The sequence below is a fragment of the Pseudorca crassidens genome, chromosome 15 (assembly GCF_039906515.1).
Source record: "Pseudorca crassidens isolate mPseCra1 chromosome 15, mPseCra1.hap1, whole genome shotgun sequence".
NCBI classification, from domain to species: Eukaryota; Metazoa; Chordata; class Mammalia; order Artiodactyla; family Delphinidae; genus Pseudorca; species Pseudorca crassidens.
In genome coordinates this window covers 70,804,025-70,828,966 of record NC_090310.1, presented here as the reverse complement: position 1 = coordinate 70,828,966, position 24,942 = coordinate 70,804,025, and the positions used below count along the sequence as shown (strand labels likewise).

The following is a 24,942-nucleotide window of genomic DNA, read 5'->3' as shown; positions in this document are numbered from 1 at the left end:
CAGGACTCTGTGCTTTCACTGCCGAGGGCCCGGGTTCAATCCCTGGTGGGGAACTAAGATCCCGCAAGCCTCACAGCATGGCCAAAAAAAAAACACCCAGCACCTCTCTCACTCACTATCCTCCCACACCAAGTCCCTTGCCCCAAAAGTAACCAGCTACATTTCCTATTTGCTTTAGTTTGAAATGCATTTCTTTACCACACTCTGTGTTCATTTGTGGATGGGTCTATTTCTGGACTTTCAATTTTCCCTGCCGTTTATCTGTTTGCTATTCTGGTGCTGGTACCATACTGTTTAAGGTATTAGAGTTTCACCATATGTTTTAACAGCTGGGAGGGTAAGGCCTCCCTTACTGATCTTCATATACAGGGATGTCATGATTGTCTTGGTCCGTTCTGGCTGCTCTAACAAAGTACCATAGACGGGGTGGCTCAAACAGCAGACATTTATTTCTCGTGGATCTGGATGCCGGAAGTCTGAGATCAGGGTGATAGCATGATCGGGTTCTGGTGAGGCCCCTCTTCTGGGCAGGCAGTCTGCCAACTTCTCACTATGTCCTCATGATGCAGAAAAGGGGCAAAGGAGCTCTCTGGGGTCCCTTCCGTGAGGGCACTGATCCCATTCATGAGGGCTCTAACTTCTGTTACAATTATCTCCCAAAGTCCCCGCCTCCTCATGCCATTACATTGGGGGTAGGATTTCAATACATGAATTTGGGGTGAGGAGACACCGACATTCAGTCCATAACAATAGCTATTCTACACTTACTTTCCATGTCAACTTTATATTGTAAACCTCCCCCATTTGATTGAAAATTTGTTGGACTTGCATTATTTTTATGGGTTAATCTGGGGCTTGTTATCTTCTTTGAGGGACTGAATGTTCCTGTCGTGAGTAAGGGCATGACTGTCTCCTGAGACTACATTCAGGTTCTCTGATATTTCTTGTTCAGGATCTTGAACATCCCTCCTCAGGGCACCTTAATCTTCATCCACGGGATGCTATAGCTGCCGCCCCCTGAGAGCAAGAGGACTTGGGGGGCTTGGTCACTGTCCTCTGGCACCCGAGGGCCCTCAGGTAGAAGAGGGAGTAGACATGCTCGGCAGGGCTCCAGGGATGGACCTTGGACCTCTGGGGGGTCACACAAAGACCGCCTTTGGCTCCACGAAAGGAAGAATGTTCTGTCTGTTGGAGCTGCAGGGCCACGGAACGAGGAACAAGCCACCAGGGGAAGTGGGGAGTGCTTCACGGATGACACTTTTCCAGTGTTCCAGGGAAAATGTCGCCTGTGCTGCCCAAGGGCTTGCTGATTGGGTGGGGGGAGTGGTGGGGGGGAGGGACGCTGGGTCACAGGGCCCAGCCCTTCCACTCTGACCAAGCAGGAAGGTCCAAGGCTTCCCAGCACCCCATCTGTGCCCCTCACCTTGCTTCAGTCTCCACAATGACCCCTCATGATGGGATGGTGTTAATCAACTTCACCTCCGCGGACAGTGAGGCTAAGCAAGGCCAAGAGACGTAACCAAGGTCACCCGGCGGCACTGGTGTGACTCGGATTCCCGAGCACATGCTCCCGCAGGCCGCCTTTCTGTGACTGTTCCCCGGGGGCCCCTCTTCAGAGTCAGGGCTGACCAGTAGGAGGCTGGATCATGCTCCCCACCCCACCCTCAGTCGGGGCACAGCTGCCGGGCAGGTGAGTGGCCCAGTGGGCAGCGGGAGGCACCGCCAGCTCCTCTCCCATGCCTGGTCCTGCACGTACATCTGCCTCTCTCCCCCGGGCAGCTCTCCGCTTGGCTCTCAGTGTCCTCCGGGGGCCAATGGGCTTCTTGATTCCAGGCTGCACATCTGGAAGTTGATGCTATTAAAACAAACCCCATTATATAACAAACAGACATCTGGAACCCGTTAACGCCGAGCTTTTAGAAAAAGAAATTGTTTTGGATGTGCTCTCTCCTAAGAACGTGGCAAGGAGCCCTCACCCTGGCTGTCCAGGAACCTACCGGCCAGGCGGCTCCTCCCGGGCCCATTTCTCAAGGTATCTCAGGCCAGGCCAGAGGTGGGCCCGGGGAAGAGGCGGGGACAGACTCCGCCCTACCGGCCCGGCAGCTTCACCATCTCCTGAGGGCTACGGCCTTGGAATGCTTCTTTCCAATTTCATTCAAATATTTATTCAGCACTTGTGTACCTACTATGTGCTGCTAACTCCCTATCATTCACATGCCCACCCTAACACCCCCCCACAAGCCTGATTTCTCCATGATGGCTCAAGAAAACAGATCATGGACTGCCCTGCGTGCTAAACAGCCATGCTTTAACAGCTCTGCACCTCTGTTTCCTCGGACGCGGAGCCTGAGCACCTAAGCTAGTCTCCGGAACTCCCTAGCAAGCACCCTCGGGCCTCTCCCTGGATTGTTGTCCTCCCCTTCCTCCTTGGACTAGGCGGGCTGGGGCTAAAATATTGAGGGGGAATTCATCCACAAATGATGGCATGGGGCTGTGGTAGTTCCCTCTATGAGTGGACCTTGATCTAGCAATGAGGATGCTTTATGAGAAATGTCTGGCTAATATTTTCAAGTGGAAATTTTATTCTTTTAATATTTTTTCCCCAATATTTTGTGATGAAAAATTTCAAACATACAGAAAAGTTGAAAGAACATGAACATGAACACCCACATGAAACCACCGCCTAGATTCTGCAGTTGTTAACACATTGCTGTATCTTTCCATCTATTTACTCATCAGTCAATTCAAAAGCAGTCTACAGGTACCACTATACTATTCCTCTAAACACTTGCATATCATTAACTAGAAATCAATATTTGTTTTTGGTTTTCTTTGAGGTGAAACTGACATTCAATGAAATGAACAAGTCTGAAGTGTAAGATTCCAGCAAGTCTGACAAACGCAAATACCTGTGTGACCCAAACCCCTATTACCATAGACAATTCACCATCAGCCCCAGAGCGTTCACCACAGCCCTGCCCAGTCAAGCCCCATGCGTCACTCCTCCCAGAGACAACCACTGTGCAGGTTATTCTCACCGTAGATTAGGTGTTATGGGCTGAACTGTGTTTTCCCAAAATTCATATGTTGAAGCCCTAGCCCCAGGACCTCAGAATGTGGCTGTATTTGGAGGTAGGACCTTTAAAGAGGTGATGAAGGTAAAATGAGGTCATATGGTGGGCCCTGATCCAGTATAGCTGATGTCCTTAGAAGAAGAGATCAAGACACACATATGCACATGAACGGAAGAAAGACCACATGAGGACACAGGGAGAAGATGGCTATCTACAAGCCAAGGAGAGAGGCCTCAGAGGGAACCAACCCTGCCCAAACCTTGATCTTGGACTTCTAGCCTCCAGAACTGTAAGAAAATAAATTTCTGTTGCTTAAGCCTCCTAGCCTGTGGCAGTCCTAGCAAGCTAATACATCAGCTTTGCCTTTTCTAGAATTTCATGCACTATGTATTCTTTTGTGTCTGCCTTATTTTACCCAGCATAAGGCCTTTGGGATTCATCTATATTGCTACATGAGTAAGTACTGTTTTTCCTTTTCGTTGCTGAGTAGTATTCCATTATATAAACATTCTAGTTTGTTTAGCCAGGGCAATTTATTTTTTAATGACAGAAGAATCGTTTTATAACGTTTCTCTCTATTGTATGCTTTTTTGTTTTGTTTTGTTTTGTTTTTGCCGTATGCGGGCCTCTCACTGTTGTGGCCTCTCCCGTTGCGGAGCACAGGCTCCGGACGCGCAGGCTCAGCGACCATGGCTCATGAGCCCAGCCACTCCGCGGCATGTGGGATCCTCCCGGACTGGGGCACAAACCCGTGTCCCCTGCATCGGCAGGCGGACTCTCAACCACTGCGCCACCAGGGAAGCCCTATTGTATGTTCTTTAGGTCATCCCAGCAACAGAGAAGACGTTCCACAGCTAGCCCTACTCAGCAGGGAGCTTTAGAACTATATTCGAAAGTCTAATCATCCTGAAATGTATATAAAACACATGATACTTCCTGAAGTGAAAAGTTCTTAGAGATGAGATTAAAGAAGTAGTGCATCATTTTTATCTCAGTGAGTGCAGATGAGCCCATCCAGAATGCAGTTTACCTGTTTGGTTAATGACACTGGTTTTGGTGTCGGGAGCTTCGGGTTTGAGTCTTACTTGCTGTGTGACCTTGGGCAAATCACTGAGCCTCATTTTACTCACCCAAGAAAAGAGGCCAATGATCCCATCCCTAAGGGTTGCTTGAAGACTGAATGAACTAATGAGTTCAGGGTGTTCCCAGTGGCTGGAAAGACTAAGGACTTAGGAAGCGTTCCCTGTTGTGATTTGTCCCCACTCAGCAGACGTCAGAGCCAGAACTCTCTCGTGATAGGGCAGCAAAAGTAGATTTCTAGGCCACAAAGGGTAGAAAATGAGCTTCCTGCACTGACACATATAATAGCTGAGACCCAGGAGCAGGGTGGTGAATACCATACCAATGTCAAATCAACAAGCTGCTGAGGTCGATTAGGCTGATGCAATCACCGCAGATGTGATGCTTTCAGAGTTTCATAAAACACACTCTGAATTCTGGGATCCAAAAAGTGCTTCCAGCATGCGCAAGTCTTACACATGTTTGGCCATTTCTATTTCTTATTTTGTTCTGTCTGAATGGGGCAGTTCAAAAATTTGTTTCACTTGGTCATGATTTTTTCTAGGGAAGTGGAAGTTTAAATCTGATAATCTAGAAACCCATCTTTTATAATAGATTTTAATTGAATATTTTCCTTCTGACCCAGCAGGAGAAATACATAATCCAAATGGCTGTCATTTTATTTTATTTCCGAAGGTCTTTTTCCTCCTGAAAAAAAATTTATTTTTCAACTTTAAAGTCCTTAGGAATTATTTTTTTGGTGTAATTTATCCGCTCTGCCCCAAGTGGTTTTGAAATGTTCATAATTCCTCTCAGATGATCTTTTCTGGCTTTTAAAGACAAAGAAAATATCTATAGTTTCACTTTGAAGCTCTTGAGAAAAAATTCCTGGGAGCTTACCATGTGGTAAAGGAATTTAAAATAAAAAAGATACATTCGGATTTGGAAACAGGGCTGTCAGTTGGACCCACCGATTACCTGCAGGATGAGAAGGATCATTTACTACAACTTCCTACGCCCTCATGGGATCTCAGCGTTGTCCGTCACCCATCACCGCTGCAGGTGTGTTTAAGAAATCCCCTTCCTCCTGCACGTTTCATGAGCACCCTGCTTCCAAAGGTTTGCAAAACTCTTTTGGTAGGTACATCACGCTATGCCAAAAACAGAACTGAGAGCATCTGACAGCCTTTCCTTTCCTCACAAAACTTACTATCACCAGACCCCAAAGATGTACAGAAACCCCACAGACTTCCTGCTACCAGCCAGGTTTCTTGGCCTTCCCCAATCAATAGAAATTGACTAGAGGCCAGACAAGAAATTCATACAAGGCTTTGTTGGGGCCCCTGCTGCAGCAGATGGGAGAGCAATCAACAGGTTCCCTTGCTTGTTCTCCTCCTGAGGGGAGGCAAGCTTATTTCTTATACGGGGTGAGGGTAGGTGTGTGTCCAGGGGTCGGGCCAGAGGGGTGGCTTAGGTGTTTTGCCCACCCCTTAGAGGGTGGTGTGTGCAGGGGGCATGCGCAGTACCCTGCTTTTGCTCCTGACACGCTGTTTTTGCTCCCGGGCTCTTCAAAATTGGCAGTTGGGTTTTTTGGTCTCTTTGTATCTTTTAGGTCCAGAATTTGCCCCAACTGCTCATGCACGCAGTTATTTTTAGTCCCGAACAGCTTCTTTGTATTTTGTTGCTGGAGGAGAGGTGTGTCCAGGTGCAAGCACTGCTGCAAAGGGGCCCACGTCCCAGCAAAGGGTCCCAGGTCCCAGCCTGTCGCATTTCCATACCACTCAGTATCCACACGTTCAGATGTCCTCTCATAGACCTAGTAGTGCATTTTATTCAAGTCAATTCCATTTGGTTGCTTTTTCTTTTTCTGATATATTTTTATAACGCTGCACAAGATGATTGATCCCAGTCATCTCTTCAACAGCCATGAAACCCGAGAACCTCTTTTTTTTTTTTTTTGAGAACCTCTCTTTAATTAAACCTCCTGGATTAGGACCGCCCTCCTTCCCAACTCCAAAAGTGCTACTACAGCAGAGCTCAAGGTCAGTCAGCAGCCAGGCGTGGCCAAGAGGGCTGGCTCCCTGCGGGCTGGACAGTAGGGACCCACAGCAGAGACAGCCTTGGGTGAGAATCAGGTCTGCTTGGTTCCAGGAGAGGGCTTGGATCCACCAGAGAGCCGGGGCCGGCAGCTTTGGGTGCTCCTGGGAGGACCTGCGGAATCCCTCCCTGTCCCTGGGGACACAGAGCAGTCCCTTCTGGGGCATCACAAGGCACAGCCAGCCTGTCTGTTGGACCTGAGCCCTGGGGGTGATTAGAGCTGCAACGAGGCAAGGGGATAAACTTCCCTCTTGGTACTGCATTTGCAGCATCTCGTACGTTTTGGTATGTTGTGTTTCCAGTTTTGTTTGTCTCAGGATATTTTTTTTAAATTCCCTTTTGATTCCCTGCTTGACCCAATAGTTGTTCAAGAGTGTGTTGTTTAGTTTCCACGTATAAGTGAATTTTTGTTTCCTTACTGTTACTGATTTCTAGTTTCATTCCATTATGGTCAGAAAAGATGGCTGGGATCATTTCAGATGAATGGATAAAGAAAATGAGGTCTGTTCCTACCATGGAATATTACTCAGCCTTTAAGAAGAAGGAAATCCTGCCGTTTGAGACTTGGATGAAGCTGGTGGGTATGATGCTAAGTGACACGAGCCAGACAGAGGAGGACAAATACAGTATGATCTCACTTATATGTGGAATCTAAAAATGTTGAACTCAGTAAAGCAGAGAATAGAATGGTGGTTGCCATGGGCTGGGGGGCAGGGGGGAGATGTTGGTGGAGGGGTGCAAAGTTTCAGTTACACAGGATGAATCAGTTCTGGAGATCGAATGACAGTGTATGACTATAATGAATAATACTGTATTCCGTACTTGAAATTCACTAAGAGAGTTGCTCGTAAGTGTTCTCACCACCACCAAAAAAACTGCGTGAGGTGATGGATGGATTAATTAGCTTGACTGTGGTAATCATTTTACAGTGTATACATACATCAAAACGTCACGCTGTATACCTTAAGTATATACAGTTTCTATCTGTCAATTATATCTCAGTAAAGCTGGGGAAAATGTGGAACTTAATAAATTTTATATTGAAGTTTGGGGAGAAAAACAAAGACAAAGAGAAAATAGGCACCCGAAGGAAACCAACAGCCGGGAGTAAGATCCTGCAATTTGCTCAGAATCACAGGAGTCAAACCACAACCTGCACAGCAACATGAAAAAGAAAAAACAATAAGAGCATTAAAAAAATATCAGATGTGAAAGAAAATACTTTCTTGAAGTAGGAAACATGATTTTAAATTTAAAACAAGTTGGAGGAGAGGATGAAAACCTGGGAAACCAAATGGAAGAGAGAACGCAAAACACAAAGCAAAAATAGCAAACAGAAATCATGCAGGGAAAACCCAGAGCCCAGGAGGAGAGAGACCCAGGAGACATCATATGGGAATAATACAAAGCCTAGAAGGAAAAAAGCAACACATGGAGGAGAAACCATAATTTTAAAACGAGAAAGAAATTTTTCCGTGGTTTGAAGACAGACTTGGGTTTGAAAGGGCTCGTGGAGTTCCAGGCAGGAATGATGGAAAAAATCAGACATCTAGGCATAGCCTGGGAAGATTCCTGAATTCCATGATTAAAGGGAAAACTCTTATGAGCTTCCCGAATGAGAGAACAAGTTAAGAGAATCGGCCTGGAACCACACATTTTTAAAGTTAGAAAAGAGAAAAGCATCCTGTGCCAGCCAAGGTGCCCTTTACATACCTGGGATAGAAGAAGCTCAAAGGTCCAGAGACTCTCCCTGGACCCCGTGGAAAATGCCTGACAAAGGAATCTAATCAGGTAATAAAAGAGTCAGTTTGGAGATGAGGTGAAGAAAGGAGGAAGCCATCCATGGCAGCTGAGAAGCTACCGATTTATGTATAGTTAGCTCCAAACGGATAATGACAGATGAGATGGAATTTGTAATATAAGCACTAAATAAGTTAAGAAACAAAACAAAACAAAACAGAAGAGAGATGCGATAAGACCCATTGCTAACCTACAACTGAAAGTGCTGAATTACCTTGACAAAAGGTAGGAGTTGAGGAGGGGGGGAAAGGGCCAGCAAAAGCATTTAAAATATTTCTTATTGGGTGGGGCAGAAGGAAGAAGGAAAAAAGAGACCCTGGGTGGGAGGAATTGATTGGTACTTTGTTGACATATAATAGAAAGTGTTTTCTTTTGTTGGTTGGTTGGTTTGTATTTTATGAAAACCAGAAAAGGAAAGGTCAGGACCGTGGAAGGCAACATACAGTAAAGCTTCCAAAATGAGAAAGCAAAAGAGGAAAGACCAGCATCTATTGTCAGTTGTTCCATCTGTTCCTTTTTTTTTAATTAAAAAAAATATATTTTATTATGGAAACTTCTAAACACACACTACAAGAGAGAGAATAAGACAAGGACTCTCCATGGACCCACTCCAGGGTTCAATACTCATTTTTTTTTAAGCTGGGGATATTTGATTATCACAAACCCTGTACCATTTCAGTTTTTAGTTTTCCAGCAGTTTATTTAGAATTTGCACACTTTTGTAGAAACTGGCACTCCTCCTCAATGATCAAAACATTTCTTCTCCTTTAGTTCTTACTCTGATCTCCAAGAACTCCAAAAGTACACCGTCAGAAAAAGACAAGGCACGATCTTTTCCTGGTAAATATTTTAGCTTCTTCAAGATTGACTTTTTTATGACAGAAAACTGGCAAACACAAAATGCTAAATCTTTCCGATTTCCAAGATTTAAAAATCCTGAAGTTTGCACAAAACTTGTGGATTTTTTTGACAGGCTATATTAACCCGTGTTTACCTTCACTAAGTAAGTGACACTTGGCTTGGAATGGTATCAATCACTCGACTTTGGTGCTAGGTGTTAAGGATTCTGGAAAACTCTGTACCATCACTTAACTCCCTGGATAGCCTCTAGATCCTTGGTGGAAAATGACAACAGACTGCACTTAAAATAATCACAATTACCAAGAAAGAAACCATAGCCGACGTTGGTTAAGATGTCAAAAAGTGAAGAAGAATGAAAAATGTTTGCAAGCACAGAGCTAGGCAGGCCAGGCGGGTGGGCAGGCTGATGACACCAGCCAGGTAGGAAGGGCCACGGAAATGCCAGCACCAGTTGGGTTGTTCCCAAACGTTCCTATTTTCCTTTGTTTTTTCTTTTCTTTCAAGTTGAAAACCTGTGGGGTTTTTTGGTTTTTTTTTTAACATTGCCACAAAACATATAGCAAAGCCGTGTTTACTAATTTACACACCTGGTTTCAGGTACTTTTTGAAGGCACTGTCATGTTTCTGCTGATTCTAAATTTGTTTTCCTCTGGGAACCTGGGTGAGGGAGCACCCAACCTTTAGGCCCTCAGGTCCCTCCTCCCCGGATCTGCACTCACAGCCCGGGATACACCCTATGAGCCTCGGTTTGGGCCCCGCCCTCCAGCTGTGGAGGGCTGTGGCCGGTGGAAAGTCACGGGGGCCTGGCGGCCCCTGCACACCCTGTGATCCAGACTCTCCAGGGCCCTTTCCTTGCCACCCTTCCTCAAACCTGCACTTCTCGTTGGCCCTGCCTAAACACTCCTCCATCCTCACCCCACATCCAGGGGGAGAACCTCAGCTGCCATTTAGCACAAGGAGCCCCTCCGCCTCTCCCCGCTGCACCTGCAGGTGCCCTGCTTCCCGCACCCCCCTGGCCCTCCTCTTCCATCCTCTTCCTTGGGCCTGGGTCCTGTCCCTTTGGGGGCCTCGCTCCCCTTCCTCTGGGCCTCCAACCTCTCCCTCTACCTGGCTCCTTCCCCCACAGGCACCATCTCCACTCCTCACCCCTTCATCCTGTTTCAGCCCAGCTTGGTCCAGGCCAAGGGCCCCACTGCCCTCTCGTTTGGTCAGGAAATCCAAGCCCTCACTTGTTGCTATTCTGAGTCTCCTTCTGAAAATGTCTCCCCTCCTGGTCTCAGCTGGCATCTCTCCCCACTCCCCACTTTCAAGTTCCTTCTGCTCCTCTGACCTCATCTTTCTTTTTTTTTTTTTTGCGGTACGCAGGCCTCTCACTGCTGTGGCCTCTCCCGTTGCGGAGCACAGGCTCTGGACGCGCAGGCTCAGGGGCCATGGCTCACGGGCCCAGCTGCTCTGTGGCACGTGGGATCCTCCCGGACCGGGGCACGAACCCGTGTCCCCTGCATCAGCAGGCGGACTCTCAACCACTGCGCCACCGGGGAAGCCCTGACCTCATCTTTCTTATCTCCTTCACTGACTCTTGTTCCTCGGTTTTTACCTTAAACGTCCCAGCTTTCGTTTCACACCACACAGACTCCTTTGGAGAGGGATCTCTTCATTCCCGTGGTCTTAACTTTTGCCAATAGTTAACTTCTCTCCAATTTTGGACCAACCAGATCAGGCAGGTTATGAACCTTCAATTTGTTTTTGTTATGAAAACTTTTTCGTGGGGGTGGGGGGGAAGTCTTCATTTCCCCCTGTGTTAGGAGCCATCAGCCCCTTCCGGGGAGGGTGCCCCTCCCCAGGACAGAGTGTAGCCATCTCCTACCTCCTCCTGGGAATGCCACCCACCTGGACCTTGGGTGTCTAAAGTCAGAGCCCTCCAGGTGGGGGAAACCACTTTTTCTGTTGCTGACGATTTGGGTTCTGGATATGATGGGCAATCATGGCTCTTCCTTATTATGGGAAAAGGAGAAGGAAGTTTGGGGAGGAGAGAGGGAGGGAGAGACTCGGGGGGAGAGCGGGGAGAGGGGAAAGGATGAGGACACAGTGACCCAAAGCAGAAAGGGTGGGTGGTGGTAGAACACTTGCCTGGGAGGTGCCAGCTCAGTGGAACAAAGGGCGGCTCGGGGCCTCAGCCAGCTGCCCAGGTAGAAGGAACCCTCACGACCTCTGACCTGGTGACCTCTCCCCCAGTATCTGGGAGGAGTGAGGTTCCCAGGACCACTAATTGGCCACCATCCATGTGGGATGGTGTGTATGGGGGGGCTCTGATCTTGCCCTAGGGGCACACAGCCCCCCACCTCAGCTGGGAAGGAGCAGTGGACAAACAGGACACCCAACTCCTCCAGGGCACCTGCAGGCACCTCCAAGTCAAGGTGACTGCCCTCCACACTTTTGTCTCCTCTCTGCCCTTGTCACAGCAAAAAAAGACCCCCAAGCCAGAAAACTGGAGTCCTCCTGGAGCCCCTCAAAAGTCACTGAGGCTCCCTGTTCTCCTAATCCTCCCGGACGCTTTCCACTCCCTTCCATCCTTTTTTTTTTTTTTTTTTAAATTTATTTTTGTCTGCGTTGGGTCTTCATTGCTGCGCACGGGCTTTCTCTAGTTGTGGCGAACGGGGTCGACTCTTCATTGAGGTGCGCGGGCTTCTCATTGCAGTGGCTTCTCCTTACAGAGCACAGGCTTTAGGCACGCGGGCTCAGTAGTTGTGGCTCACGGGCTTAGTTGCTCCGCGGCATGTGGGATCTTCCCGGACCAAGGATTGAACCCGTGTCCCCTGCATTGGCAGGCGGATTCTTTTTTTTTTGCGGTACACGGGCCTCTCACTGTTGTGGCCTCTCCCGTTGCGGAGCACAGGCTCAGCGGCCATGGCTCACGGGCCCAGCCACTCTGTGGCATGTGGGATCTTCCTGGACCGGGGAACGAACCCGCATCCCCTGCATCGGCAGGCGGACTCTCAACCACTGCGTCACCAGGGAAGCCCTTGGCAGGTGGATTCTTAACCACTGTGCCACCAGGGAGGTCCCTCCCTTCCACCCTGACTGCACGCAGCAGTTCCGGCCTGCGCCCTTGGTGTCAGCACAGCCTGCTGCCCTGTCCCCCTCCCATCACCCACCCGGGGACTCCATGGCCGGTAGGTGAGGGAGACAAAGGGGGCATGGGAGGAGGAGGTCTGAGGGAAGGGGCCTGCAATTGCAGACGCACTCAGTAGTGGTTGGACCACATGGGCAGTGATGAGACGCAGCAGGGGAGGAGGGTGCCCTAATCCCAGCACAGCCCCCGGACGGCGGAGGGGAGGGAGGGATAAAGTCCCACCGTGGGAGCCTCCTGCCTGGCCTTTCCCAAAGGAACTGGGGCTGCCGGCCAACATCAGTGCAGCCAGGAATGTGGGAGCCCCTGGCTGCGGAGGCTCAACCTGGGGAAGGCCCCATTGGTCACATGGTGGGTGGCAAGAGCAGGTGTGTGGGCCGCTCTGGCTGGGGGTCAGAGAGGTCAGACCCTGGCTGGAAGCCCTTTGAATAGTTGCCAGAGGTACTGTCTAGCACTAAGTATGAAACAGGCAGGGAGACAAAGCCTGGGACCTCGCAGTGGTGCTGGCCCATGACTCTGACCTTGGCCCTGACCCAGCTCTTGGAAGCCTGGTAACTCTCCCTCCAAATGCCTGTCCTCTCTTATCCTCAGCATCTCTTGCCTGGACCACCACCTTCCCCACTGTACCCTCATGGCTACAGGGGGACCCACAGTTCATCCACTCAGCAAACACAGGCAGGAGGTGGCACCTGCATCACGGACTATCTCTTGGGAGGGCAGCTCGATGCAGAAAGACAATGACCGTGGCACGTGGGATTCACAGTTGGATTCACAGGGTGAAGACCAAGCATCTCTGTGCACCACCCCCAAGTCCTCAGCCTGAAAACGGCCCTCCCCATCCCAGAAACATCCCCTCCAGAGAGCCCCACTCTCATTGGAGCTCACGCCCCACCAGGGATTCTCTTGCCCCTCCCCCTCCCCAGGTCCCTCTCCTGGCCTCCCCACCAACCCACCAACCCCAGGCTTCTCCCGACTCTCGGCCACCTCTGCCTCTCAGTCCCAGGTGCCTTGAGCACAGAGCCTGGGGCCCACCTATCTGTGCTTGCAGCAGGGAGCCGGTGCACAGCAGAGGTCCCTGCGTTAGGAATTAAGGCAGAGCAGGTCTGAGATCAGGGCAGTGTCTGGGTAGAGGTCAGGTTCTGCCTACCCAAGCATGAGTTTTCCATGGCAACGACCACCCCTTCCTCCCTGGCCTGGCTCAGCCTCTCTGCACCCGCCCATCCCATGCCTGCCTCCTCTGTAAGCAGTGGTAATCCCGTGTGGTTTTTACTCTGGTGTCCATGAATAGGAGAGAGAGGAAAGCAGGCCAGTCTTCCCAGGGCCTTGCATCCGCCCCGCCAGCGGGAGCAGCTCCCGGGCCGCCTGCTGGAAGCAGGCCAGCTTGCCATCCACTCCCATCGGCGCCCACCTTCACCGAGGCCTCCTGCTCAGGACAGCCAGGCTGTGGCTGCCCTGTGGCCGCACGCGGAATGCAGACCCCTGCCCCGTACGGCTCATGACACCCTCCTCTCTCCCCACGCTTGACCACACGTGGTCACCCAGCCCCACCCTAACGTGCCGTCTGACGTTTGGTCTGCCTGGCGCCTTCCAGAATCCTCCCCACACCCGCAGACTGCAACAAGGCCTGTCAGCTCTCTGTCCTGAAAGCCTTTGGGATTCACCCCGTTCCCCCCGCTCCCCCCACCCAATCCCCCTCCCCATCCCTGTCAGCCTGGTGGTTGAATGTTGCAGGCGCTGCCTCCCTGGCACCCTGCCTGCTCAGAGCAGTGGTAGCCAAGGGACATTTTTGGAGGCAGTTCTGTATGTGTCGTTCCCCTGCCGTAAAGTCCAGACTCTTTGGGGGGGGATTCAAGGCCCCTCTTTTCTGGCGCCTGCCAGTCTCTCTTGGGGCCGGGCCCCCCACTGGAGCTCTGCCGGGCTCCGCAAACCCACAGGCCGTCTCCTGCCCCCAGGCCTTGCACATGCTGCGCCCGCCACCTGGATACTTTCTCCCCACAGTTGATCTCTGGTGGTGGCTGTCTGTGGAGATGTCTCTGATCCTTTCTCCCAACTCTGGTCACTTCTTCCTCTGCGATCCCATACCTCCCTGTGGTGCTTGACATAATGAGTATCACATTCATTATCCCTCTCTGATTGCAGGGCTGTCTCCCTGTCTTGGGTTGGGTTTCCCAGAAGCACAGCTGGAAATAGGGATTCAGGAACATGAGATTTATGAAGGGAGGCCTCCCAGGAGAAATGCATATGGGAGGGAGGGAGGGAGGGAGGGAAGCAGGAGAGGGAAGGGGCAGAGCAAGAAGGGGATCCCAGGTGGAGTCTAGATGTGGCCTGATTGGGGGGCAGGGGTGCTCTGGGATATAACCACATGGCTGGACTGTCCCCTTGAGGTGAGGAGGCCAGCCCGTCATATCCCTCTATCAGACAGTCACTGGCTGTGGGATGGGAGGGTTTGGAACTTCCCAGGGGAGGCGGCTCTCATTAGCCAATAGCAATCTGCAGGAGGGGCAGCTGTGGGCATTAGGCATTAGCAATGGGCGTGGGGGGTGGGGATTGTGAGTGCTGTGGCCAGGGACAGGGGGTCTGGCAGGGTACCACCAGCATCCACCACACCCCCGTCAAGTGAGACCTCTCACAGATTCTGAATGAACGAGGAGTATGTGGATTCTTGACCCATCCAACCCTGACCTTCCCCAAGCCCACAGCTGCGATGTTGTCCTTGGAGGTCCCGCATTTCAGTGAGTGAAAGGTGTCTCTGATGTGCCTGGCTGTGCAGATGGGGCCTTTAGCCAATGTTCTCAATTAGTCCTCGTAGTCGACCGTTTTACAGATGAGAAGACAGAGGCTCAGAGGGGTGAAGTGCCTCCGTGAAGGTCACGGGACTTGTGATTGGAGGTCTGATCGACTCCCCGTCTGGTTCCTTCCATCAGTGTGTGAAAAGCCTCAGAGCTGAGCCCCTCCTGCCCACCATAGAGACTAGTCCCGGGTCATCTCTCAGCCCCACAGCCTGGCTCAGCTAAACCCAGGATCCCCAAGGGCCACATCTGGCATTTGCAATGGTCGGGAGGCCCACACATGTATTTTGCATATTATTTGCATAATGATCGCATCTGGTTTGCATGTGTCCATGCTGAGGACCCGTCAGCACTGCACAATTTTTTTTTAAAAGAAGATGTTGGGGGTAGGAATTTAGTAATTTATTTATTTATTTTTGCTGTGTTGGGTCTTCGTTTCTGTGCGAGGGCTTTCTCTAGTTGTGGCAAGCGGGGACCACTCTTCATCGCCGTGCGCGGGCCTCTGACTATCGTGGCCTCTCTTGTTGCGGAGCACAGGCTCCAGACGCGCAGGCTCAGGAGTTGTGGCTCACGGGCCCAGTTGCTCCACGGCATATGGGATCCTCCCAGACCAGGGCTCGAACCCGTGTCCCCTGCATTAGCAGGCAGATTCTCAACCACTGCACCACGAGGGAAGCCCAGCTGCACAATTTTTAAGTTGCTTCTAAGCAGCTCTAATAAGTCCATCACCCGGGCTTTACTGAGTCCAATTTCCCTGATTTCTGGACTCTGTCTCAGGCCCTCACCTTGGGGCTGCATAACTACCCACTCCAGGTCCCAGAGAGGCCATGCTTCTGCCCAGCTGGAAGGGGTCACTCCAAACTCCTGCTCTGAAACGCATATGGATTTGACAGTAACCTCTTTTGAAGGTGTGGGTGTAATCAAAATGGCAGCTGGGCTTTGAGCATGCTAATGTTTATGTTGAGGAGAGAGTGGGCCCGGGTAGAGCCTTGCTACACAGCACTTCCAAAGGTGCCTCACGTGCAGCAAGGCTGAGCTGCACAGGTGGCTTGGGGAAGGGGGAGGCGTGCTTCTCCCAGTGGCAGGGGCTCATCTGCGATGGGAAGGGCTTGTGCCAGAAAGTCAGCAGTTTCAGTGCTATTTCTGTCTCTTTCAGGGGAGCTACATTCCAGAAAATTTTGTGAGGCTCTCAATGATCTTATGTGGTGGGGCCTCAGTGAAAAAGGAGAGCACATCCTGAGGCAGGTGGATGGAGCCCGAAGAGGGGAGAGGAACCGCCTCAGATTCTGAGAAGTGCGTGGAGGCAGGCAATGGGATGCCAGGCTCCACAGGAGCTATGTGTGAACTCACCATCTGTCTCACTGCAGCTTCCTGGGATCCAGTCCCTCGTCTTCTCTGCCCTTAGGACACAGTTCTTCCTTCTGCCCCAGGGAGGCTGTGGAAGAAGGAAGGAAGCTCCAGAGTCTGGAAGAGGTGCCCACTTGCGCTTGCCCCCCTGAACCCTAACTGCAAGACTACACTCATTCCTGTCCAGGTTTATCTTGTCATCCTGATGGCATCCTCCATTTTTTTCCTGAAGAAAGAGGTGGCACATCTGTCACCAGTGGCTAATGAAAGTTGGAAAAATCTGCTTCTGCACGTGTCTGGAAGTGGACTGGGGTAGACAGGATGTGTCTGGATATGGCTGTGCATGTCCCTGGGAACAGAAAGCCTGATCCTGTGTGTGGCCCCTCAGCCCACCTCCATCCAGGTGCGGAAACTCCAGCCCGAGGGGGGGGAGGACACGACCATCTGTCTTCCTCCCTTGCCTCTGGCCTCCCTAGGTTTCCTGTCCGGCAGATGCAAAGTAGCCTCATCATCTGTGGGGGGAGGGGGGGAACCTCAGCCGCTGGCTGGATACAGCCAAGACCCCAAGCATCTCCTCCACCCATGTCCTCCTCCCCTACCAGGATGTGGCCCCAGTGCTGGCTCCCGAAACTGTTCCAATTAGAGAGGGAGCGTGGTGTTTGATGTCAACCACCTGGGGAAGGGGGAAGCGGGGGTCCATCTGTCCTTTCGGCCCTTTGTTATGTGGGCTTTTCCAAGTTCAGACAAGGCCCAGCCTCCTCCCTCTGAGTTGTGGGTCCCACATCTGGGTTGAGGAAGGGAGTGAGAGGAAGGGGTGGGACCCCTTGGAAAAGGATCAGAGCTCTGGGGCAGGGAGGTGGGGAGTTTTTTCCAGAGCCGGATGGGCAGTGCTGCCAGGCAGTCAGAACCCAGCCTAGGGGGAAGAGCCAGGCTCTGCTCATCTTCCACTCAGATGTCTCTCACTTTCTGAGAAGTAGAAATTCAGTGGCTACAAGATCAAGATCATGTTATGCGTACTGTGTATCTTGCCCAGTGAGATGGACGTCTTTGTTAAAGTCTGGAGCACACTGGGTGGATTTGTGGTGGAGGATGAAGACTGTCTTAGGCTTCATTTGCTGGGATCAGAAACCCACTGGAGCTGGCTCAAGTGAAGTGGGTTATGGAGGCAGACAGAGGAAGCCAGTCACCAAATGGCAACTCACCGTACTTCTCCCTGAATACATAGCCCCTCCACTCTGCCCCATTCTCCTCCTGCAAGCTCTCCTCCTCAGCTTCCCCATAACTCCCGCGGAGCTATGGCTACAGGGTGCCCTGGCCTGTCCTCTCACTAACCCCTCAGGGACCCTGTAGTGGGTTGAATGGCGTTCCCGCAAAATTCATGTCCACCTAGAACCTTAGAATGGGACCTTATTTGGAAATAGGGTCTCTGAAGATGTAATTACTTAAGATGAGGTCAGACTGGATTAGACTGGGACTTAAATTCAATGACAGGTGACCTCGTAGGAGGAGAGGACCCAGAGACACAGAGAGACGAGGGCCTTGTGAAGAAGGCCATGCAGAGACAAGAGAGAAGGCCACGTAAAGACAGAAACAGACATTGGGAGATGCAGCTACAAGCCAAAGAGTGCCAAGGATGCCAGAAACCACCAGAAGCTGCAAGAGACCAGGAAGGAATCTTCCCTGTGGCCCTGCTGACACCTTGATTTCAGACTTCTAGCCTCTAGGATTGTGGAAGAATACATTTCTGTTGTTTGAAGCCACTATATTTGTAGTAATTTGTTACAGCAGCCCTAGGAAACAAATAGAGTCTCCACCTGGAAGCCGGATCGCCCTCAGCCTCTGCGTTTCAATTTCAAAACCCAGGAGAGAGAACAATTGGCCTGCTTGGCTCAGGTGTGCGCCGGCCTCACCCCTGCTCCAAGACCCGCAAGCCAGCACAGCTGGGAGAGGGCAGGGGTGCAGATGTGGGCTTCAGACCTGCCCTAGTCCAGCACCCCTGATAGCATCGCTTTCCCCAAAGGGTGTGAATTCACATCTCAAAGTCCGGTTGGAGAGAGGCCTCTCCAGGTGTGCCTCAGAGTTCTGTGCTTTCTGCACACCTGTCTTTACTTGGGGAAAGACCCAGGTGGCTGTGATCATCTGTGTGGATAAGATCAAGCCAGGAAGAAGCGGCAGTCTGTTGGAGGACAGAAGCAGGATTCGAAAGGCTTTTTGCAGCTTAGAAAGCCAACAAGATGACATTGAATGAGGATGGCTGTAAAGGTCAACTCTTGGGTTCCGAGAGTCAGTTTCACAAGGGAAATATGCAGGAAGCCTGACTTAACAGCAACTCCTTGTGAGAAAGACCGAAAGGTTTTCTTTGACCAGACGCTGAAAATGGGCCAGTGCTGCAGTCCAGCCTGCTAAGAGCTTTAGTTGCACAAGGAGAAGCGGAGCACCTTTGGCGGGGCTGGAGGGGTGACAGGCGTTCAGGACTCCGTGCAGCCAGAGACCTGAGAGAGACAGAGATAAGATGCACTCCACCAGGAAACCAGAAGGACAGCCTGGCCACCAGACGGATTGCGGAGGGTTCTCGAGCACAGAGGGGCTAAGTTGTCCGGGGAGGGGTAGGCAGAGTTATCAGATGTCCTGGGCACCCTGGGACAATGACGCTGCGGGGAGGCAGAGCTAGCCAGCAGGGATAATCTGGGACCTATTCCAAGGAAGTGGCTGCGAAGGTGTTGCTGGCCCGTCCCCAAACACGGTCATCTCAGCTTCAGAGCCCTGGGCCGCGGTTCCCGGGCGCACACGGGTTTTTAAGAGCAGTGTGTCCAGCGGGTGGGCGTTCTTAGACGGCCCCGCGTCCAGGCCGGCCCCAGGGTTCTGCCTCTGCTTCTCGCCCGGGTGCACGCGGGAGACAGTGGTGGATGGGTGATGGGTGTGTTTGGGGGGCCTCCCGGGGTGCGACAGCCTGCGCCCCTGCCACTCCGGGGCTGCTCTCTTCTTAACCTCTCGCTCGCGGGCGGCCCCTCGGGCGTCAGCTCGGAGCTGGGGCGGGGGGCCGGCGGCGGAGAGGGGGCCGGCGGAGGAGAGCGACGCGGCCCCAAGTTTATGCTAATCAGCGCAGAGCCCGCCTCCCGCCTCCCCTCGGCGGCCCCAGGCGCGAGCAGCGCCGGCCACTCGGCGGGACGCAGCCGCCGCGAAGCGCCAGGCGGCCGGGCCAGCGAGCTCCGGGGGCCGCGACCGGCGGCGGGACCCGGGCGGGCGAGCGGCGGGTGGGCGGGCGCACACCCGGCGGGGACCCGCGCGGGGCCAGGTGGAGACCCGGGGGCCGCGATGGGTCGCCGCCGCCTGCCGGTCTGGCTGTGCGCCGTCGCGGCGCTTCTCTCGGGGGCGCAGGCCAAGGGCACCCCGCTCCTCGCGCGGCCCGCGCCGCCCGGTGCCTCCCGCTACAGCCTCTACACGACGGGATGGCGCCCGAGGCTGCGCCCGGGGCCGCACAAGTAAGCGCGGGCCGCTCCGCGGGCGGGAAGCGGGAGGGATGGGCCCGGGCGAGGCTCCCACCTGCCCCGGGCGCGCGCGGGGGCCCCGGGCACCCCAGGACGAGCCCCCGCCCGGGCGGGCGCCCCACGGTCCGGGGGCCTGCGGGGCTGGCGAAGGAAAAGAAGCCGAGGGGGCCTGGCGCGGCGGCTGGGGTACTGGCAGTGCCCGCGGAAACCTTTCCAGAGAAGTAACATTTTCCAGCTGCTCTGTGTGCAGACTCCGGGTGCAGTGGACCAGGTGGAGGGAGAGGAGGGAGGGAGGGAGGAAGGGCGGGCGGTCCGCGACATGGAGCACGCGGGGCCACCCCCATCCCGTGCCAGGGCCTCTCATATCTCCCCTGCCCCGCCAGGTGGGAGATGGAGGCCGTGCACCCGGCGGCTCGACCCCTCCCATGCTCAGCCTGGACCCCTGCGACCCTTTGGGAGGCCCAAAGTGGATGGGCGGCAGAGCTGGTGGGGGCTCCTGGGTCCTGGGCCCGTGTTGTGGCTCCAGAGCCCCATAGCAGTCCACAGGTGGTCGGCTTATGCCAGGCAGTAGCCTCCCTAGCCCTTGTGTCCTCCCCTGCCTCAGCTTCTGGTCTTTAGTAGCTTCAGGTGAGTTAGGGCCTCTGCCTGGGGTGCTAGCTGAATGTGAACTCTAGCTGAGTTTGAGAGGTATTATAGGAGGAGTGTACCCAGCCCATGGCTGACACTCAGTAGGCCTGGGCACATCAGAGCAGGCTTCCTGGAGGAGGTGGTACAAAAAGTGATCTGAGAGGGAGGAACCAGAAGCAAAGGCAGGAGTGGGAAAACTACAGGGTGGGAGTCAGTCGGGAGGAAAGACGAGAAGTGTGGTCTCAAAGGCAGTATGTTGGGATCTCAGAAACTTCAATGCCGAGATGAGGAGTTGAGAGCCAGTGAAGGAGTTGGAGGAGGGTGGGGAGTGTGGCAAGGCTCTTGAGGGGGATCCAGGGTGGGCCTCTTCCCCAGGCAGGGAGGCAGCTGCACTGGGCTCCTGGTTCAGTACAGCACTTACTTAGCCCAGTGACCAGCCCACTGGCGAGGCTGGGATTGGAGAGACCAGCAGTGGGGCAGGACCCCAGGCCAAGGGCCCTGGATCCCAGGAACAAGAAGAAGGGGCAGAGGAGAGATGGGAGTCTGGTCTCCTTCCTAGGCCCACAGCTGGGGGAGGGGAGGAGTAGAAGCCTCAGTGGGCCTGGCACAGGCCAGATATTCCAAGGATGCCATTTCCCCCTGCAGGGCCCTCTGTGCCTACATTGTACACAGGAATGTGACCTGTGTCCTACAGGAGGGAGCGGATAACTACATAAAGGCTGAGTACCGGCAGTGTGGATGGGGGCCCAACTGCCCCGGGACAGTCACGTGAGTGCACCCCCATCCCACCGACTCAGGATCCCTGGGCATAAGCCCCAGGCCTGCCTTCAGCTGAGGGTAGCAGCCAGCCCCACAAGGGTTGTAACTCCTTGGACTCCAAAGAGCCTACCCCTGCCCCAACACAGGCCATTTGGAGGGGGCCGGCGGGGGGCCAGGTCAGGCTTGGTTGGAGCCCCCAAGGGGACCCAGGGGAGGGCTCCCAGGGGAGAAGCAGTGCAAGGCAAGGAAGAAGCAGCAGAGGCACAGGGGGGTGGCTGGGGACAGGGGAGAGCAGAGGATCAACAGCAGCAATGGTTGATCCTTGGGTAGACCCAGGGAGGGTTGTGGTGACCGTGGAGAAGGCAGGCCAAGGGTGAGAGGAGGGAAGCCAGACTTCTGGGGCTTCAGCCAGACAGGTGGGCTGTGAGGACGTGTTGCATGCAGGTGTGATGTACTTGGAGACGTTCAAACATGTGTCTGAAAACAGACCTGTTTATTCCCATGTGTCAGTGGGCAAACAGGTACATGGCTGAACAGGGGAGAGAGTACACGTGGTGAGCTCTGCCCTGCACCCCTGGGCCTTCCCCACTGTGCTCATAATCAGAGGTGCCATTCCGCCAGCTTCCAGGACCAGAGCTGAATTCCCAGAGTAGGCCAGGAAGGAGGGGAAAGAACTAAGTGGCCCCCAGGTAGGGAGTGGCCCCCAGGCAGTGTGAAGGGCTGCCTGCCCCAGCTCCAGTGCTGTACCCCTCATCCACCCAGAGGGAGAGGCTGGGGTTTTGTCAAAAGTTTTCAAGGTACCCCCAAAGCCAGAGTGGAATTTCTGATGGCAGTATGAGCCACAGGGTGTCCAAGTGGTCTTGGGAGTCTTGAGGCTAAATTCCCACTAGCCTTTCCCCAAGCAAACAAGATGGGGTAGGGCTTCTACCTGCCCCCTCCCCTAACGCATCTCTGAGCCTCTGCCAGGCCTGCTTCCACCCTACCGCCTGTCACCTTAAGCACAGAAGAAGGAAAAATGCTGATGGTGTAGTGAAGCTGGGAGACATCTAGACCTTCTGCCAGTGTCTGGAGTGGCCCTGGACCCCAGCCAGGGGGCAAGGTCACTCGCCAGGAGGCAGGAGCCTCAGCCCACAGGTACAGAGCCCTGCCTTCTGCCCGCCCCTGGCCCAGGTACCGCACAGTGCTCAGACCCAAATACAAGGTGGGCTACAAGACAGTGACCGACCTCGCCTGGCGTTGCTGCCCCGGCCTCGCTGGAGAAGGCTGCCCCGAGCATCTCACGGACCACGCGGCCGCCCCACCTCAGCCGGAGCCTGAGCCCCAGGTTCCCTCGGGGCAGGTGGGCCCAGGCCCCAGGCCCCTTCCTTCTAGCAGAGCAGCCTCCAGCCCCCACGGTGAGTCTGCCCATGGAGACCCTCGCCAAGATGATCGGTTTCTGGGGACTGACACAAGCTGGCTGAGCCCGATCAGGGCTGGGGAGGGTGCGTCTCGTGTTGGACGTGGGGGTGAGCCCCTAGAGCCCCCTCCCACAGCTGGGGGAACCATACCCAGCAAGGCTGGCTCAGACCAGAAAACCTCTCGGGTGGCCCGGCAACAGGACAAGCTGAGAGAGCCAGACCAGTGATGACCCTGGGGTTCTCTCCTCCTCTTTCCCAGGAAGGAAAGGCCCAGGGCTGTTTGGTGAACGGCTGGAACGCCTGGAGGGTGATGTCCAGCGCCTGGCACAAGCATATGGTACCCTCAGTGGCCTGGTGGCCAGCCACGAAGACCCCAACAGGGTGACTGGTGGCTCCAACGCTCCTGCTGCCCCTGTGGGCTTTGGGGTCATCCCCGAGGGGTTTGTGAACCCCAGAGACAGAGCTGGAGGACCACTCACTCCTCCTCTGGATGAGATCCTGAGCAAGGTGACAGAGGTGAGCAACACACTCCGGACCAAGGTGCAACTGCTGGACGAGGTGCATGGACTGGCCCTCGGCCATGAGGCTCACCTGCAGCGGCTGCGGGAGAGCCCCCCATCTCCGCTCACCTCCCTGGCGCTGCTGGACGAATATGTGGACCGACGGCTGCACCGACTCTGGGGGAACCTGCTGGATGGCTTCGAGCAGAAGCTGCAGGGTGTCCAGAATGCGTGCGACCTACAGGTGCAGGAGGTGCGGCAGCAGTTCGAGGAGGGCCAGGCGGCCAGCCGGAGGCTGCACCAGAGCCTGGATGGCCGGGAGCTGGCCCTGCGCCGGGAGCTCTCACAGCTGGGTACCCGGCTGCAGGGCTTGGGCGTGGCTGGCAGGGGCAGCTGCTGTGGCCAGCTGGCCTTGATCAGTACCCGCGTAGACAGCCTCGAGAGGAAGCTGCAGGCAGTGACCGAGGCCCAAAGGGGCCACAGCCCCCCCGACGGGAATGACCTCACACGGCTCTCTGCTGCCATGCTCGAGGGGGGCGTGGATGGGCTGCTGGAGGGCTTGGAGACCGTCAACAGCACAGAGGGTGGAGCCAGGGGCTGCTGTCTGGGGATGCAGGAGGGGGGCTGGGGTGTGCGTGGCTTCCACACCATGCTGGAAGAGCGCGTGCAGAGGCTGGAGGAACGCCTGCTGACGCTGGCTGGGGAGCCGAGCCACGATAGCGCTCCTGCAGGCAGATCGGCTCGCCCGCTCGTGCAGACGGAGCTGGCGGTGCTGGAACAACGGCTGGTTTCACTGGAGGCCTCGTGTACCCCTAGGACCACCCTAGCCATCCTGGACAATCTCATGGCCGAAGTGAAGGCCTGGCAGAGCCGGAGCGAGGCCCTCCTACGCCAGGTGGCCAGCCATGCAGCCCTGCTCCAGAAGCTCAATGGCACCGTGGCTGAGGTCCAGGGGCAGCTGGCAGAAGCAGCGGGCAACTCCCTCCAAGGCGAGATCACCCTGCTCAAGGTCAATCTGAACTCTGTGAGCAAGTCGCTCACGGGCCTCAGTGACTCTGTCAGCCAGTATTCTGATGCCCTCTTGGCCGCCAACACATCCCTGGATGAGCGGGAACGCAAGGTGGAGGCTGAGGTCCACGCCATCCAGGAGCAGGTCAGCAGCCAAGGCTCGTGGCTTCGGGCCGGACACAGGCAGGTCCTGAGCCTGCGGGGGCAGCTGGAGCAACTCAAGGCCGGCGTGGCCAGTGTGGCTGGCAGGCTGAGCCGCTGCCAGGACACGGCCCAGGAACTGCAGCTTGCGGTGGGTCACTTTGACCAGAGGGTGGCGCAAGTGGAAGGTACCTGTGGGAGGCTGGGCCTGCTGGCTGCGGGCCTGGACAGCTTGGCGGCTGAGTCCCTTGGGCCCAGGGAGGGCCTGTGGGACCACGTGGACCAGCTGAACCGCACGCTGGCCCAGCACGCAAAGGACATTGCCCGCCTCCGGGATGACCTGCTGGACTGCCGGGCCCAGCTGGCCGAGCAGGTCCGGGCAGGGCAGGCCGACTAGGTGGGCTGGACAGGCCAACCCCCAGATCCCGCCAACCCTGGGGACCCTCCCCCAGAGCCCAGCCTTGCCTAGCAGTGCCTCCCAGCCTCCCCTGGCCAGCGCGGATGCCATTTCAGAGGGCCTTGAAGGAACAGTGTGGGTCCGGCTCCACCTGACTGCCCAGGCACCAACTGGGCAATTCAGGACTGCGGTCAAGGCCAGGACGTCATGCCTGAAGGCCGGGGTGGCCCCAAGAGACTGCACCACCCACGGTCTGCAAATCGCTCTTCTGCAGACACACCAGTTAGCATCTGCGCAGACCTTCAGGTCCGTTCTCGGACAGCAGTCTCTCCGCATCTCCCTTCGCCTGTGGACAGCAGCTCCAAGCCCTTAGAGGCTTCTCAGCCACCTGGGCTTGGTTTCTTTAGGAAGGTCGTGCCCACTGGCACTGTCCTCCCACCTGGCAGCTTCAAGGATGCTGTTCCTGAA

General features: G+C 54.6%; 1 protein-coding gene across 3 annotated transcripts in view; it reads left to right on the top strand.

Annotated features, from left to right (window-relative positions):
• Positions 1-24,874, top strand: part of EMILIN3 (elastin microfibril interfacer 3) — a 32,764-nt gene extending 7,890 nt beyond the window's left edge. Inside the window, exons 1-4 of one of the 3 annotated variants that reach the window (XM_067708141.1) lie at positions 19,440-19,639; positions 20,918-21,040; positions 22,202-22,425; positions 22,688-24,874. In XM_067708141.1, coding sequence (XP_067564242.1) covers positions 19,473-19,639; positions 20,918-21,040; positions 22,202-22,425; positions 22,688-24,474 — 2,301 coding nt within the window. In that variant the 5' untranslated portion in view covers positions 19,440-19,472 and the 3' untranslated portion in view covers positions 24,475-24,874. Of the gene's footprint in view, positions 1-952; positions 1,260-5,085; positions 5,196-6,665; positions 6,808-8,801; positions 19,640-20,917; positions 21,041-22,201; positions 22,426-22,687 lie in introns of those variants that run through there. The other 2 variants (XR_010935321.1, XR_010935323.1) reach the window with 2 other exon arrangements.
• Positions 24,875-24,942: the final 68 nt, after the last annotated feature.